Genomic DNA, 18,436 nt, shown 5'->3' with positions numbered 1-18,436 from the left:
ACCACTTCATTTAAAACTGGACTTTTAAAAAATTTTCCAAAATGTATTTTCTTAATGGGTTCATATTGAACATCTTTTGATTTTGGAATTTTCCACAAAGAAGTACTTGCTTGTGAAGTATGTATATACTCCAAAGCAAATAATACGGCCCCGACATGGCTACAGACTTCTCCTGCACCTGCTATGCAGGTAGAATGTGCAGTTTCAACACTTCCATGAGTGTTTACAAATACCCACACTTTTAGGTCAGGTTCATTCATTGTTGTGAATGTTTTACCTAAAAACCAACAAACAAATAATGACCATGGACTCGAAGAGTCTTCTATAATTCCCTCGTTTTTGATTTTGTCAACCATCTGGGTCACTTCTTGGTGTTTTGCGAGAGGTAGTCTTCTCGGTGGCTGTCGGATTGGTTTGACGTTGCTGGTGTTGATTTGATGTTGTACGATGTTGGTTCTTCCTGTAGGCTCGTCTGCCGTAGCAAAGGCATCGCTTTCTGTTCGAATAAAGGCCTTGGCTTTCTTGATCTGCTCGTCCGTGAGGTGTTTCCAACCTTCAAGGAAAAGTTCTTCTACGCTCGTTTCCTTGGCTTTTCCTTTGCTCGGTTTGGGTGGCTCTTCTTCACATCGGACAACCCGCAGTACAGGATGGTATCGCCCGATGTGTAGACCTTTCTGAAGCGTGACCCTGTTGTCACTCAAATTGACCGCACGAATCGGGATTGATCTACCAGCATCGACGAGTGTTCGTGCTACCATAATCGGTGTTTCCTTTGTCATGTCCAGGTCGATGATCCCAGTCCGGTATCCCCCAGGATCTTCTTCCAACTCTGCCAAAACGATCTGTTCCGAGTTCCTCTGGAGACGCACCGTTTCGGAGACAATCACCCTTACTTCATTCATCGAGGCAGTTGCAAGATGTAACAAGATTTCTTCAGTTCCGGTCTGCAGCATTCGATTCTTAATGTCCAGCACGAACCCAAACTTGTTCACGACGTCCAGCTCCAAGATGAAATCGTCAACTATGTTCGTTTCTTTATTGTTCTAAAAGCTGCGCTTTTTCTTTTCTTCGTTCTTCTTGAAGTTTTGCTTTTGCTTCCCTTCGTTATTCTTTTTCTTCTACAAGCTTCTTTTGTTCTTCGAGACGTTTCTTTTCTTGTTCTGCCAATTGTTCCAGAAGAAGTTTCATTTGTTCTTCCATGATCTTCCTTTGGTTTCTCGTGATTCTCCCAGAAGATTCGGACATCCGCTAATTCACCAGATTTTTATGTTACACGTTTCTTTATATCCTACTTCTGACACCAATGTTGCGATTTCTATATTATTCGGGTTCCCTATATTTTCCAATATTTAAAGAAACTTTATTTATCACCGTCAAACATCAAAATTTATTTATTAAACAATTGATTTTTCTACTCTCCCCACTTCCTCATTCAACTCACTTGATTACTTCTCAGCCCACACTATCACTATTCGTAACAATACTATATGATTAGGTTATTTACCTTACCAATAGCAACATAGATTTCGTCTGCTTTCTTCACTCCACATTGAGTCACAAATCCTGCTTCAAAAAATTTGTAAGCATTTAAACTTTTATGGGCCTTGATTTGTTCTTTTGTATAAAAACTTGTTAGTACTAGATAACTAACAATATCCATATTACTAACACTCGGAAAGTCTTTCTGGTTAAAACTTAACTTGTTGGTGGATAAACAATATGGGTCTAACCAAGGCGATCTTCATTTACCAGGCCATGACACTGACCAAAGACAGTGTGCTATGGAATGGCCTACCACAGTCTGGCAATATTGTTGCACCAACATTTGGTGAAAAAATTCAAAATCCACTAAACCTGTCATTAGATTTACATTTGTCAAATATGAGTGTAATAATTTTACGACAGTTCAAAAATGCATTACCGCATTGTAATAAATAGTTTAAAACCAGCTTGGAGTAAGAGTAACGGTGCTCATTACTGATAATATTTCAGATGTTCTGCTGTGTTCCGGGCTATTGAAACTGTTTGGTTAAAAACTAAGGCGAGGTGGGCATTTCCAACTTAAATATAACAATTTTGTTCTCCCCATTGCCTAAATCCCACCCCATTTCTTGTAACTTGCTTCCCAGTCTCATTTCAATATTCTTTTTTAAAGCCAAAAATTTTCTTCAGTGATTGTGTCGTCATTTCATTACTAATTTTATTTCTTCCCAAAATGTACCTAATTTCTTCGTAATAGAAGTTCATTTTATCCCCATTGATATCTGTTCCCCTAAAATGTTTAGCACAAGCATGGCTACTTTTGCGAATTCTCCACTCTTCGATTTTTAATCTCTTTCCAAATTGCCTTCGTTTCCTCATTTGATGGAAACTTAAATACAGGTAGGTACCAATGTAATTTGAAGAAGACACATAATTTGAGTTGCAATTTGGAACGCAACACTGAAAATGCGCTTTTAAGTTTGACGAATTTGACCAAGGACTTGTCAAAATTTATTTTAAATGTCGAATTAGTTTCAAAATTTTAGGAACATCGTAGGTCATGGAATGGCCTACCAGGGAATGTGGCAACGTAGCCAGTGTCCTGGCCTGTAACTTTAGACCGCCTTGGTCTAACCGCTCAATTTTTTGTATTTTTGTGCATATCTGGCAGCGACGTCTGAGTGCTGGGTTTTTAGAGTGTTTATAACAATCACTCAGCCACGTCATTATTTCCAATGTGATAAAATTACAGTAAAAAATTGAAAATATACACGTCCGGTCCACGTACTCACTAAACCTGCAACTAATGGCTTGTATGCCCCACAGACGCCATATTAGCTGTCAAGTGACAGATCGCTGGTGAGGTCTATCGTCGAAATGTCTATTTTTAAATGTCTTTAATGGACATCCCATGACATCCCCTATAGTAGTTCCCTCTATTTTTCAACCATGGAGGCTTACAGTAGGTGCGTAATTTTGAGAAATAAAAAGTATTTGTCAATTTATTGATTTACGTTTCGATAATTAAGTATAAAAAAATGAAGATAATTTTGTCATTCTCACAGTGAAATCTCAAAATTCAATATTTTTACTGTTCTAACCTTACACTGTCCATTTTTGAAGACTATGTTACTGAGGATAGGCAACCCTCCAAGCCCCTTAATGTGCTGCCCTTTTAAAAACACTGAAACTAGCCAATACGGCGGGCCATATAAGAGACTGTCTCTTTGGATCTAGGAGGCCATGCTTATAACATGAGTGTGACTAGTATCGCCGATAGGTGGCGCTACCAGCGGTAGTGGAAATCTATCCACTATAAAGGGCGTCTATCGATATTTTAAAACGACCTTTTGCTTCCCTCAGTGGATTATTGCCGGCTAACAAAGATTGTCGTAAAAGTAGTGAGTAAGCGATCCTCAATAATCCGCAGGTACCATCGAGAGTTTTTGTTACAGGGTAGGTAAATAATCCCCTAGTAATGAGACCATCATAAACGACCCAAAATGTTAACTAGTGTTTAAAAAGTCCTTTCAAAATATCGATAGACGCACGTTACTAAGGACAACGTAACATTTTATCTGCCCCGCCCACTACATTTTCTTAGTTAGCAATCAAATAGGTTGTTAAGACGATCTGATTTACACAGAAAAAAATTCTGACATTCACTTAATGACATTTTATTTTTTAAAACCTAAAACAATACTTCTGGACTTGACAGCAAAATTCTAACCTTAACTTTTTTACGTCGCAAATGTGATGAAAACATACAGATTGAATCTGGCTTTGATTCTCATTAGTCAATTTATGTGGGCGGAGCAGATAATAGTATGTATATTAATACATGAGTTTTATAAAACTTATATTAAGACACGAGTTAGATTTGCAGCTCGACTGCTGCAAGCAGGAGTGCCTGTAAATGACGAGTGCTCTTAAGATTTATAAGACGAAATTTTGTATGCTATTTTTTTCTAATTTGCATATTAAATACATGTTTTTTTTTTACAAATTAAATCAATTTTAGTAATTTAGGGAATTTTGTGACAGTTGGTGACACATTTATTTCATGGTTAACATTTAAAGTAAAATTCTAAAATTCTGAATCTAGACTAAACATAATTGTCATTTTTCGCAAGTGAAATTGCAATTAAAGATGAATTATCCAGAAATGCGGCAAATATCAGAGAATACCAGAGTCAATTTGCTGCCGGCAATGTGTGTTATCAACTGAAAATAGTTCCTAGATTTCGGATGTGTTAATAGTTTATAAACGCATTCAAAACGAATGCGTAACAGCTTTGTTAAAACAGCAAATTAGAAAAAAAGTTATAACGGCAATACTATACTTTGTCTAATTTTGCGAGACTGGCGGCACATCCAAAATTTGTGTGGGTTTTCAACGCCAACTGCGATGGGACACTCATTCATAATGACCCTGTACATTTACCTAATAAGGGACGATGGGGCGTTAATTGATTTAGGTCCGGTTTCTGGAAACCATTTTATTGGGCCAGTAAGTTACTACTCTCCGATAAATACAAAAATCATGTAATATGATTGGTGACTTTCTAGTGTTTCTATAACAACGTTTGATTTAACCGGCCGTTAAGTTATCGGGCCGTTCCAGAAACCGGGCATTAGTTAGAGGATTTACATTACTCTATGACAAAACAAATTCCGACTACAAAAATAAATTGAAAAAACAGAATGCCTGGACAACCATAGCCTCGATCATGGAGGAAACACGTACGTCTGGTATGTTTATAGCTATATATTTTCTTCTAAGTAGCGGACAATGTGAAGCAAAGGTGGGTGGTCCTGCGTAATCGTTTTGCTAGCGAGGTGCGAAGCGTGAAACGCCCAGTGTCAAGTGACGGAGCAAAATCGCAATGGCATCTGTTTACCGCCTTGTTTTTTCTGGATAAATTTATAGTTCTCCGAAAGTATTATGCCTTTGCAAATTTGTTTAAGGCGAAAATTATTCGAACTTGATTCCAGAACATACGGAAACAAGCCAACTAGAACTGATCAGCAAAATGAATCACAATGGGACACAGCGTCAACCATATTCATAGAAGAAACAGATGCACCCCATGAGTCAACAGAAGCAATAGATACTGCAGAAAATGAAACTGCTATGAGTGTCGACATGTCCAGCCCATCTACATCCACACGTAGTGCAATCGTAAATAAGCCCACTCCACCCTCATCTGCAGATCCATCACGTAAAGCCACACCAACCTCATCAGGGAGTGTTACACCTCATAGTCGTCCCTCATCTGCAGCAGGTTCTTTCCGCAAACGCAAGCAAAATGACACTAAGGTACTCGCACGAGTTGTAGCTAGTGCATTCTTGAATGTAACAACTGCTGTAGACACAATGTGTATGAATACACCTGATGACGACGAAGATCTTCTGTTTGCTAGAAGTGTGGCCAGAGCCCTAAACAGATTTCCTAATGGGAGATTAAAGGCAAGGATTAAAACTGAATTACTAGAAGTATTAGAAAAATACGAGGATTGAGAATTGCTACTTAATACTGCTACTGATACCAAAAACTGCCTTAAGGAGGGGTTGTGGAGGTAGAGTTTCGTTAATTCTCCGCAAGAGGCAGCACCAGCGCCAAATATAGCAAACAAGCAAACTAAATATAATTTTTTTCTCGGAAGATTTGGTTGGAGTTTATCCCAACGCCTTTCACCCATTGTTGCCAGTTTTAAGAGTTGTAATCCTTTTAGTAAAATTGTTTGTAATTGAAAGTCTAATTATTTGAAAGCGTTTTCTTTTTGTTTTACCAATGTAATTCACATGCGAATTGGTTATTTGAAATTACTCGACTTTATCTGATAACGTGGCAGCGTTGTCTCAACTGTAGGCATCATTCTGCATTTTTACGTGATTCTGCGGCTGCAACTGTAAGGGTGTAAGGTGTTTTTGTGTTCATCACGCGACTGCAGTAAAGCAAGGGTTAGGATAAGGGGATAAGGCTTTTGTCTTTTGTCTAGTACAGTACCGTGAACTAATGATTTTCCCAAAGCAACCATGGGCAATTTCCAAAGATCCAAACAACGTGGAAAAAGAGGGAAAAAGGCAAGGGCAATCAAAGAATCGCACCTGCGACGAAAACTTCAGAAGTAGGTAGGTACCTTGTGCTATAATGATCGATCAGTTATTGTTAGTAGGGATCGTATGCAATGTCAGAATTTTCTTTTCAGATGTGATGTTCTTCCTACGCCTGGAACGTAAGTTATAAACTATAATACCTACACGTCTAGGTATTTAGCATTCTGAGCAAAAGTTAATTTCATATGAAGCTTACATTTATCTACTTTCATACTGTAATGTGCCATATTTCACAATTTTTTTAGTGTCGTAATGGCAGAATTTTCTTTTCAGATGTGATGTTCTTCCTACGCCTGGAACGTAAGTTATAAACTATAATACCTACACGTCTAGGTATTTAGCATTCTGAGCAAAAGTTAATTTCATATGAAGCTTACATTTATCTACTTTCATACTGTAATGTGCCATATTTCACAATTTTTTTAGTGTCGTAATGGCAGTTTTTACGGCGCTAATGCGGTAAAGGGATTGAATTTTGCAAAACACGTTTACAACTATAGGATATTTTTCTGACTCTAAAGGCCCGGCTAATAAACCGATAACAGCAGATTGAGCACCCAATTCAACATTTTCATTCTGAATCACTAATTTTTGCACTTACAGTGCAACTTGCTGTCACTGGAACGTTTGGGAAAAAAGTAAACAACTTCGTAACTATGGCTATTAGATTAGCTACCCTATTATTTTTCCATAAACGCAATTTTAAAAACTTTATTAAACACAAAAACATTGGTATTAATTATGAAAGCAGATAAAACGTTGTACGATATTTGCATCGTAATGTGCCGTTACGATATTTGTATCGTAATGTGTCGTTACGATACTTGATGGATTATCCAACTCACCTTCGGCTATTTGGACAATTTTTCTAACGCGTATCGTAAAATTACACATTACGATACACAAATCGTAAATAACTACATATTATATGTTATGTTGTATATTATGTGATGCTTTAGTGGTGAATATTGTTACATAAGAAGTGATTGGAGTCAAAACCAGATTGACAACCTGTTGAAGCACTCTTATGCAGTTAATAGCATGGATAATGTCACCAACAAGAATAATACCATTGTCTAAGTAGAACTAGTCGGTCAACCGGTGAATTTTGTTAATAGTAATGGACGTAGCTACCAGAGGGCGATGGACTGGAAAAGTCGCTTCTCCAGTGCTGATAAGTGGTTTGAAACATTGCTAACATGTGAACCGAGGCGCTCGGTTTAAACTTATTGCGCTAAATAAACCAGACGGGACTTTCAAAATTCAAATAAAACAATTGCTTATAAAAATAACAAAAAAATATCTATTTCTCGTGGAATATAATTACATGACATTTTTGATTTACAATGCAAAAATTTCCGATAATAATGCGGAATCTGGAAAAGTGCCCCGAATGCTTGCAGCGTTTCCACATTGAATGACAAGGGAAATCCTCTCAAAAAGGAATTTCTTTGATTTTGAATCGCCTGATTCCGCGATAAGTCGGTCTCGGATGACATTAATGAAATCGATGGTTTCTTTGCACCAAGGGCCTAAGGTTTCAAAGGCTAAACCTTTAAATATGTAGTTTGACGAAATAATTGAACTATGTATATTTGCTATGTTTGCGTTTGCTTTTTAAACTTTTTAACACCATGAACTGTTAAAGTTTAATTCAAGACCAATTTTTCTGGATAAATTGATAACTTTCTTAAAGTCGGACAAAACTACTTCTGGGTAATCAGCTAAGATTCCATCATCTAAATACCAAATATTCAGTTGAGAATCCAAAGATAAAATAATTGGTTGAATGGCAAGACTAAAAATCATAGGACCGCAAGGATCTCCTTGTTGGACTCCAACAGAAGAAGAAATTAAATGATTACCGAAAAATAAAGTTGCAGGATTCCTATAGCATTGATAAAAATAAGGGTAAAGAAGTGGGGTATGACATTGGACTTCTTTTAGAATACAATCTCGTTCGACTGAGTTAAATGCGTTTTTGAAATCTTATAAAAAAGAATATTTTATTCAAAAAATTGAAATTACGCCTAAACGGCTGCAAATAGGCATACATAATGTTAATAAAAGTGGCCTTAAAATTTTATTTTACATTTATATCTAGTATCAGAAATGGTAGTTGCCATTTCAAAAAATGAAGTTTTCGACATTTTTTTATTATCAGTTTCAAAAAATTGCAGTAGGCGTATGAAACATAAAAAAAATGTCGTTGATAGCGCAAAAAATCAGTAAAGTAAAAATAAATTACTTATTTCTGATGGTTCAGGAATTATAAATTTTTTAATGAAGCCCTGCAACCTCACTTTCTTGCAAAAAAGATGACATAGGTCAAAAACGATGACAGATAAGTATTGACAAAAAGACGTATTAAACTTAAAAGTTAACATAGAATCGAAATGTGAAGTCAAAATAGGGCCTTTCTATTTAAAAAAAACAAAGATGGCATCGATTTCCGGTGTTTCCGGAAGTGCCGCCATTTTGAAAATATATCATTTGAACTTGGAGTAGTCGATTATAGTCAACTACCAATTTTTATATTAATATGATTTTGGGAAATCAAAAAGTTTCTAATGAACGGGCTACGTGAATCAGCCTGTATTGTTTGATGCATTTTTGTGCAACTAACTAAAATTATGTACTGTGAAAATCGTACGACACTCATTAATGACAAATAGAAAAATTAGTTCACGAGCCATAACCATGGCAACAAAAAATTTTCTTGGAAATTTTTTGGGGCAGTATCAAATTGCAGCGGCGGTCAAGTCTTAATCTTTTAGGGGAAGCAGGTACTGATTTCCAAATAAGTAAATAGCAGCGCTTGTCATTTTACCCCCCAGGGAGTGGGCAGGTAGACGATTATAAATAATAACTATCTCTTACCTCCGACTTTTAAGGAAGTAACTAATTAATCATCTGCAAATTCTGGAATTTTTGGAAAAGACGCTCATTTTTTAGTAGAGGTATTTTCATATTTGGTGGCGGAAACAAAAGACTGAGAAATGTCACAAAAATGTCTTGTCAGTGTCAAACTTCTCATAAACGCCGTAAAAAGGAATGTCTAGGTAATTTTAAATTTTCGTTAAATAGATTGAAAAAACAAATTCTAAGGAAACAAGTTTTTGTCAGTGCTTCAAAAGGAAAAGTTATTCTCATATAATCAAACGTATTACAAATTATTTCTCTAGTTAGACGACGAATAACTTTCTTATTGCCAATTTGCTGCATTTCTGTCGAAATCACGAACGTCTTTGAAAAATTTGACACACACAATACAAATTTGTGACATTTCTCAGTCTTTTGTTTCCGCCATCAAATATGAAAATATCTCTAGAACCATTTTAATAGTAGGTATATTGGGATATAAGGTTAGGAAGGAACAGAATCGAGAAAGAGTTTGAAAAATCGAGACGAAGGAGGCACATAATGTACATTTTTATATCCGTGAACAGTAAATAATTGTTTAAAAAAAATGTACAGTGTGAAAACGTACCGTCCGCGTAAATTTTTGACGATGTTGACAAAAATTTCAAATTTTTGTGGCAAGAAAAAATTATAATGTTTTTCTTTTGTCATTCACCAGAAGAAAATCCTGATTTCGATTAGTTTTAATTTGAATCGATTCAAGAGCATCATGTACACCTTTTATACATCTACGTAATGAACTGAGAAGTGCAGTGCTACCTGAAAATTTCTAAATGACAAGCCGACCCCTTATTAAGATTATAAGCGCTGCAGTTTACATCAGGTTATTAAGACCCAAACTAACAGCGCGCTGCAATTTAGTACTTAGGATTTTAAAACCTTCGATCCTCGCTGCAATTTGACATCGCCGATTTTTTGTAGGTAGACCAACCTAACTGTGATTAATAAGTGGAAATTTTTTCAGCCAATCAAAATCATTTATTTTGTTGTTGTCTTGGTTATGGCTCGTGAACTAATTTTTCTATTGGTCTTTAATGAGTGTCGTACGATTTAAAAATTTATAATTGAAGAAGCATAATGTCCGTGTCGTTGCGATTTTCTTACCGAATATGCCCTCGTGCATTGATTAATATCCGGAAATTTTATTCTCATGCATTTCCAAAACGTAATTAGCCCTCGTGTTCCACTCGGGCTAATTAATACGTTTTAGAAATGCATTCGAAACAATTTCCGGAAATAATCAATGCACTAGGGATATTATAAGTGAAAATCGCACGACACTTAAAAATAGCCGATAGAAAAACAGAATTCGGTGTCGTTTCTATAACAATATAGAGATTTCCTGGAAATTTTTTGCACCTAGCTAACCCAACATGAAATTAATAAGTGGAAATTTTTTCAGCCAATCAAAATCATTTATTTATTAAAAATCTCAATTTTTTTCCGTTGTCTAGGATAATTCTGTTATACAACTTGATTTTTTTTGTCAGAAATTTATAATTTAAGAATCATAATGTCCGTGTCGTTGCGATTTTCTTACCAAATATGCCCTCGTGCATTGATTAATATCCGGAAATTTTATTCTCATGCATTTCCAAAACGTAATTATCCCTCGTGTTCCACTCGAGCTAATTAATACGGTTTGGAAATGCATTCGAAAAAAATTCCGGAAATAATCAATGCACTTGGGATATTATAAGTGATTATTTCCTTCATGTGTCTAGCAAACCAATTGCGTGACAAATATTGACCAATCAAAACGAGAAAACAAAAAATAACCCGATAAAATTTCTCTAAAATGCACACTGTGCAATAATCGGATAAAAAATGTCGGTACCTGACTTTTTTTTTAAATAAATTATTTTGAATAAAAAGAATTGGAAATAATGCGTTTGTTTTCATTCTATTCAGGAAATAATCAGCCGTATACCCCTCGTGCAAAATTTTAATATCGGCAAATTTTTTGCTAATGAACTCCAACATCCATAAATGATTCGGTCAGAAGACCAATTACTATCAAATAAAAGCCTTCGACTTCGTCTCGTGCTTTTATTTGATAATAATTGGTGTTCTGACCTCATTTATGGATGTTTTCGTTCATTAGCAAAAAATTTTCCGATAAAAAATTTTGCACTTGGGATATAATATGTGAAAATAAATCACTTTCTTTTTCTTTGTTTTGGTTTATTTTTATTTAATTGAGTAGTGCATTTTGTTAAAAGAATTACACTTAATACTTACCCTGCTATCTAAGAAATGGTTGAAAGAATAACAATAAATACATTCATTTTTAGTGTAGAAATGTGACACTATATTTGGGTAAAAAATAGTGGAAAAAAGTATGGTCAAGGAATACTGGTACAGCGATTAATTAATTTTTATAAAACTAAGGGCCAATTTACATAAGCCAAATTAAGTTAATCGTAATCAAATGCGAGATTCATGGGTTAATGGAGCATTAAAATTTAATTAATTAAACAGTCACAGTTTATTTTATTAGGTACTATATCAACTGTTAACTGACAAATTTATTTTTTATAATCTGCTATTTTTACATGCAGTTAATTTCAAAATTATAGAGTACACCTAATTTTCTACAGTGTAAAATGCACTTACATTTTTTGTCAATGATCAATGTCATTTTGACAAACAAAATGCCTAATCTAACCGAAAACGCGAAAGTGCTCATTCTTTCTAAATTAGAAGAAGGGTGGTCGATTCGGAGGGTAGCCCGGCATTATTATAACATCGCGCAGAGGTTAAAAAACAAACAATATTATGGTGTTCTAAAATATCAGGGACGTTTTATGTTGTCAAACTTATATACCTAACCTATATAAAAAATATGACGTTCACATTTCAAAAAGGCATCGTTACATGTGGAAAAAACTGTAGTAAATAGACTTCTTGATTTTTCAGGTGAACCTTATTTTTTCGAAATTAACTGTACATATAAATTACAGATTAATCCTTCATAAATCTTTCGTTGTGGCGATGTTTACAAATAAACTAAGTAAAGTCGAATTTTCAACCATACTGAAAATCAAGAAATAATCCACAACAACCCAGTCTGAGTCCAGCATCCATAAATCCGATATTATACGAATTTTCACGACACGGAACGAACAGTTATGACTGTTTCAGATCCGAACCGTTTCAAATCCGAACATGATTTTTCTGAAGCTTCTCTTTGCTACACTACGGCAGCATATTCTTACCCTCACGGTTGACCGACTAGTTCTACTTAGACAATGATAATACCAACGAAGACAAAACGTAAGTGGAATTCAAAATTTTACGTTTGTTTAATTATCATGTGACTTCCAAGTGTTGAAGGTTTCTATATTCTTTGTTTTAGATCAAATGTGGATGATTTAGTAAATGGTCTTTCGAATGACTGGCTCTTTGATATACCATCCAACAATATTGAATGTAGCATCGAGTTCTCTCCAGAAGAATTGCAGAATACAACAATCATTGAACCTGAATTAAATTTAGATGATGCTTGGGGAACACAGGAACAATATGACAAGTATATTCATCAAATTACAAGACAATGCATAAATTATGATAATTTTAGTATAATAAACTTTGAACTGTGTATCGAACGTGATACAAATTCTGCTGCGCCTTCGCCAGTTATACAGGGAAACAGAATAGTGGATTTGGAATACGTTTTAAAGTGGGCACTGCAATTACAAGTAGGGCATTGCAATTACAAGTAGACCATTCTAAAATATGCACATGTGGTAAATTGTACTTGTGGAAGGAAAAAAGAAATGGGCTCCTTTCACGGCTACTTTTCAAATGCACAATGTGCAATCGAATTATTACGAAAAGCACCCAAGAGCCACATGAGCCAGCGAATTGTGAAAATAAACAAGAACAGGCTCCTGTAAACATTGCGGCTGTGTGGGGCACTCTGTCAACGGGGAATTCTTACAGTCATCTTTATGAAATACTCAGTCTTCTGGAGATTCCTTGCTTCCAATTTAGAACCTTCCAAAAAATTGAATTAATATTGGGAGAGGTAATGTTTGTTTTGTGACAGAAAACAATTTATTAGACAAGGTTTGGTTTTAGGGGCACACTCGAATTCCCGTCTGACTTATTTCTTGTCATAAAGTAATGCAAGAATTCCCGTCAGGTAACTATCAACTGATATAATCCATAACTCGAGTTCCCGTCAAGGGTAAAAAAGCGCTTCAATCCCTTACTTACCTACCCCTCTAGCCGTTGCCAGGTACCATTGTTGTTTACCATTACGTAGACAAAAAAAAATGTTTAAAATTTTAAAAAGTTACAAATACCGTGTGATCAACAATTATAAACTTAGATAAAGGGCGGCTGTGACTTTGACAGTGTCAGATTTTTCGTATCTTTGCTAAGTCAGTTAATAAACGTCAAACAACTGTCACTATTAACCAAATTTTAACGCAAAAATGGTTTTTACTTCAGAACATAGAAGATTCATCATTGAATCTTACTTTCGTAACAGTGCTTTCAATAACCAAGATTTTTTTCTGACGGGAGTTCGAGTCTAGAACTTGGGGTGCGTTTTTGCCTTGACGGGAATTCGTGTGCAGGATTAAAGGGCCTATGTCGAAGCCCAGGCGTAAAATATTATGTTGACGGGAACTCGTGTGCACCGGGTTTTAGGCATGGCATGATCATTTAGTTGATGAATTTACTGCAGCAGGAATTGAGGAAGCAGAAATTGCAAAACAGAAAGGCAAGGTAGATAGTGATGGTATACCATTTACCACTGTTTACGTTGATGGTGGGTGGAGAAAGTGAAGCTACGGACACAACTACAATGCTTTATCTGGAACTGTAATTTTAGATGCCACATCTTTGTAGTTTATTACAAAATTAATGTTTTAGGCAATTATCATAGGGAAAGAGAGCAAAAAAGCATTGTACATGGCCGTTCGAAATAAATTCTGCTACATGTGCAGTGTTGCAGCAAATACAAAAGTACCTGTAGGAATGCATAAATGTTTTAAAAACTGGGAGGTATCATCCAGTGCTATGGAACCAAGTATCCTTGTTGAGGGTTTCTCCAAAAGTGTTGAAATGCATGGTATACGATATAAATATTTTATTGGGGACGGAGACTCCAGTGTTTTTGCTAACTTAAAAACCAAGGTTTCATATGGCCACCAGATCCAAAAAATTGCATGTACTAACCATATTTTGAAAAATTACACCAAACATCTGTATAAACTATCGAATGATAAATGTGGTGCTGGTATAAAAAAATACATAACAGTTGCAAAGATCAAAGAAATGGGAGACCTTGCTAAACATCACATAAAGCATAACCATAAGCATGGAACTGTGGATGAATTGAGAGAAGATCTAAATAACATCAATAATCACAGCTTTGGAAGTCATACTAATTGTAAGCAGTATTACTGTAATGGTGATGACACCAAAAAAGATTACACGGTAGAACTGAAAGCACGCGGGATTTTTCAAAAACTTGAATGTAAGCAGCAAACACCATAATACTTTTAATGTATTGTTTAGCGTAGCCATTTTAAATAGCTTTATCTGTACACCTGTATTTTAGTTTGCAGTGATTATCTAGTTTCAAAAGCCCATCAACTGTTCAGTGATGAAACAAATAACAGAGCCGAACAATTTATGAGCTTGGTTGCAAAATATACCAAGGGAAAAGGTTAAACTTGGTCATGAATGGATCTTTTCAAAATAGATGTACGATGGCAACACTCCAGTATAATCAAGGTTTCGACTGGCAGTTACAAAGCTGGAGAAAAATTATAAAACGTACCCCAAAAAAAAATTTCAAAAGGCTTATATCGGGAAGGTCAAAAGGAATCATCCGCCTTGTGGAAAGCTTCTGTTCAAAAACGTATCTAAGAAGAAAAAGGATAATGACTATGGCATTCATTCTGTGGAACCAGAAATGGATAAACAGGAAATGGAAAAGGAATGTTCTCGCATTTTAGCCAGGAAGCAGGTATGTACTTACAAGTAAACAATAAAAGAAAAGTGAAGTAGCAACTCTAATGGACATGGATTTCTTAGTTTTATTTTGATTTGTAATCTATTAAATATGTAGATAGGGACAGAAGATAGGGACAAAATCGAGAGGAACACAGTTGGTCAGTTTGGCAATTCAGCACATGAGGAAGAGAGAAAAAATCGCCTACAGCGTCTATGTTTGGCAAAATTATAAAAAGAAGAGCTTCTACCAATTGACATAATGATGTAAAAGCAATCCTTTACAATTCAAATTTCCACAATGACGCGACGGAGTATGGTAAAATTCATGAGAAACATGCACTTGAAAAATTTTCTTTAGTACATGGATGTCAAGTGGCCTATTTATTGACTTGCAACATGGATTTCTTGGTGCTAGTCCTGATGGTGTGTAAATGAAATTTGTTGAGATATATTTTTCTACTGCTTTTTATACATTATTATTAGGTTTGGTAGTTGGTGAAAATGCTTTGGTGGAGGTCGAATGTTTGTATTTTGTGGCAAAAACTGGTCGTCTTTCACTAAAAGAAGCTATCTTGCAAAAAAATATTTGTCTTAAAATGGATGGCAGTGGTTTTAGGCTAAAGAGAAAGCACAACTGTTATTATCAGGTAGAAGGGCTGCAATGTATTGATTATGTATTAATTAGAACACTATTTGTTTTGTGAAAGCAGTAAATTGATTTGTAACTAGTGATTCTCTTTCTAAAATAACATTCTCAAAGCACACATGAGTAACATAAACGTAGGTATATCTATGTTACCTTATGTTAACTGTTTTGTAGGTGCAGGGCCAGTTGAATATAAGTGGCCTAGAATATTGCTACTTTGTCGTCTATATTGATGAGAAGACAGACATCTTTATAGAAAAAATAAAAAAAGACAGTAATTTTTGGAAAACTGAAATGTGTCCTAAATTAGTCGCATTTTATAAGAAAAAATTTCTTCCTGAAATTCCAAAAGGGCTAAAGTGTTTACAGTCGTAATACGTAATAATCAGAAATACGCCTCAATGAGTAAAGTGTTTTCTTGCATGGTATACATTTTAATTGTTTCTTAATTAATAGTAAATTGGGCTTTTTTTTGGCATGAGTGGGCCTTTAAAACGCTCTTTCCACTGGGGTTTTAAACTGACTCAGGCCAAAAAAGTCCAATTTACACACGAAAGAGTTGAATACAACGTTTTTTTGTTCGACGAGCCCCTTAAAGGCTCCAAATCGCTCAAAATCTTTAAAATTAGCTTGACGTTTCGTTTTGACAAGTTGTCATATTTATCAAGATCCGTTTACACAGGAGAAAATTCTCAAATTCTGACAGTGTCGAACAAAAAATATATTATCGCACTGAATCGTTTTTCGTTCATTTTCAACAATTGATGACACTTACTGTCAAATTGAAAAATACGTTGTCACTGAACAAAAATTAAAACAAAATACGAACTATAATTATTCTCACTTGGATAATGTACTTAGATTATCCTCACTATAATAATGATACAATTGGACAGATTTGAACATGCGATCAAAAATACTGATGCACTATTGGAAGTTATAAACATGAAAAAATAATCAGGAAAATGTTGATAAAGTACAACGGGTTGTTATGGATTTTGATAGTTCTGCAGCTGATTCGATTTCAAAATCAAAAGATTGTTTTGAAAAAAACTCGATATCTCTTGATTCAGCTTATATAGCCTCACATTTTAAAATGTTAATTAGTAGCATAACTAAATTGAAAACCGTGGGTCTACCTCTACATGATGCACTAGAAATAATAGAAGACGTGAAGCTAAAGTTAGGCGCGGCACCAGGACCTGCTGGAAAATCTGTTGCTAATAAATTGGAAGATGTGTTACGTAAAAACACCGGGTACAATACGATTAAAAATATAAGTGCTGTTTTTAATCATAATATTGACAATGAACAAAGTGATATTAAAATTTCAGATTTGGGATTTGGATTGAATGTGTCAAATATTGTGAATTTTAACTACATTCCTTCTACATCATGTGATGTTGAGCGCTCATTTTCTAGTTACAAATATATATTTCAGAGAAAAGACAAAATTTAACTGTAGAAAATATTGAAATGATATTAGTTTCTCATTGTGGAAATAAATAAACAATACAATCGGTCTTGTGACTGCTGTAGTATTTTAAGTGGCAATACATTTTTCTGTTTTCTTATCGTTTGTGCAATAAACTTTTTTTTAGTTTAAATGCCTATCAAATTTCATTACTGCCTATTTCTGCCTAATTTAATAATTATTTCTGCCTATTTGCCTACCTATTTTAAGATTTATTAGTGCCTTTAATCCGGTCATTACTTGTAACATAACATTAACGTTAACGTTACCTTTAACATCACGTTAAAACTGTAACGTGATTGTGGAAGACCTTTTGACAGCATTCGCCAACGTCTCGAGCAGAACCGATCGCTTGTGAGGTCTCTGCAAGCCTCGACCAGTTTGCTAACATTTGCAAGAGTGCATTTCAAGTTGTAAAATTTGTTAGTTCTGTTTCTCTTGGATATTTCTATCTACTTATCCTGAACAGTGTATAGTGTATTATACGAGTATATTTGTCTTGAATGTAATTTTAACAGTTTATTTGAGTTTCATTAGTGACTTAAAAACTTGTGTGTTTAGAAGCTAATTTTTTGGTTTTCTACGAAAAAGGACATTTTATTTTCTACTTAGTAGAGTTTATTATTTTTTTCACTACTAGTCTCAGAAGGCGTCATTATTGACTCTCGAACCGACCCCAGAAGTAGAATTTCTCTCCCAAGGTTAATAATAATTTTCATTATTAACCAAGGTCAATAATGAACAGCCGTCACCTAGCAACGAAAGATTTTCTTTGATTTTATTGGTTAACGTAGACAGACGATTTTCAATTTTCATAGCAACCGTTGAAAATGAGAACTCGGATCGTCGCATCGGACAAACAAATTTAATTAATAATTATTATTAGAAAGGGTTTTAACGGATCTAGTAGTGAAAAAAATAATATATACACCACGCTAGAGAAGACAATTTTAAGCCTCGCTTCTTTATTCCCCTCGAAGCTTCGCTTCTCGGGGAATAAACTACCTCGGCTTAAAAAATTTCTTCTCTACCTTGGCGTATGCATACTATTAGTTTTAGAGGTAATTAAACAATAAAGTCATTTTAATTGGGCAAATGCTTAATTTCCTTTTTTAATATAGTCCAAAAAAGTTTGGAATCTGAAAACGTGCCTGGCAAAAGATGTGCGGTGTACTCGTATTAGAAAACTATTAAAAAAGAGTGGATTGTTCGTTGTAGAAAGGAAGATAAATTAAATCCATATACGAGTTATATCTGTTCCGTTCATTTCACAGAAAATGATTATGAATGAGACTTACAAAATTAGTTATTACTTATT

General features: G+C 34.9%; 1 protein-coding gene across 1 annotated transcript; it reads right to left on the bottom strand.

Annotated features, from left to right (window-relative positions):
• Positions 1 to 256: 256 nt before the first annotated feature.
• On the bottom strand, positions 257 to 1,245 carry LOC138137034 (uncharacterized). Its single transcript, XM_069056333.1, has 3 exons — positions 1,123 to 1,245; positions 354 to 1,043; positions 257 to 277 (listed from the first exon to the last, which is right to left on the bottom strand). Exons 1-3 carry the CDS (start codon positions 1,243 to 1,245, stop codon positions 257 to 259), a joined length of 834 nt encoding a protein of 277 aa, XP_068912434.1.
• Between the last annotated feature and the right edge of the window lie 17,191 nt (positions 1,246 to 18,436).

The sequence above is a fragment of the Tenebrio molitor genome, chromosome 8 (genome assembly GCF_963966145.1).
Source record: "Tenebrio molitor chromosome 8, icTenMoli1.1, whole genome shotgun sequence".
Classification (NCBI taxonomy): domain Eukaryota; kingdom Metazoa; phylum Arthropoda; class Insecta; order Coleoptera; family Tenebrionidae; genus Tenebrio; species Tenebrio molitor.
The sequence above is the reverse complement of the archived record's forward strand: the minus strand, read 5'-3'. Positions and strand labels throughout refer to the sequence as shown.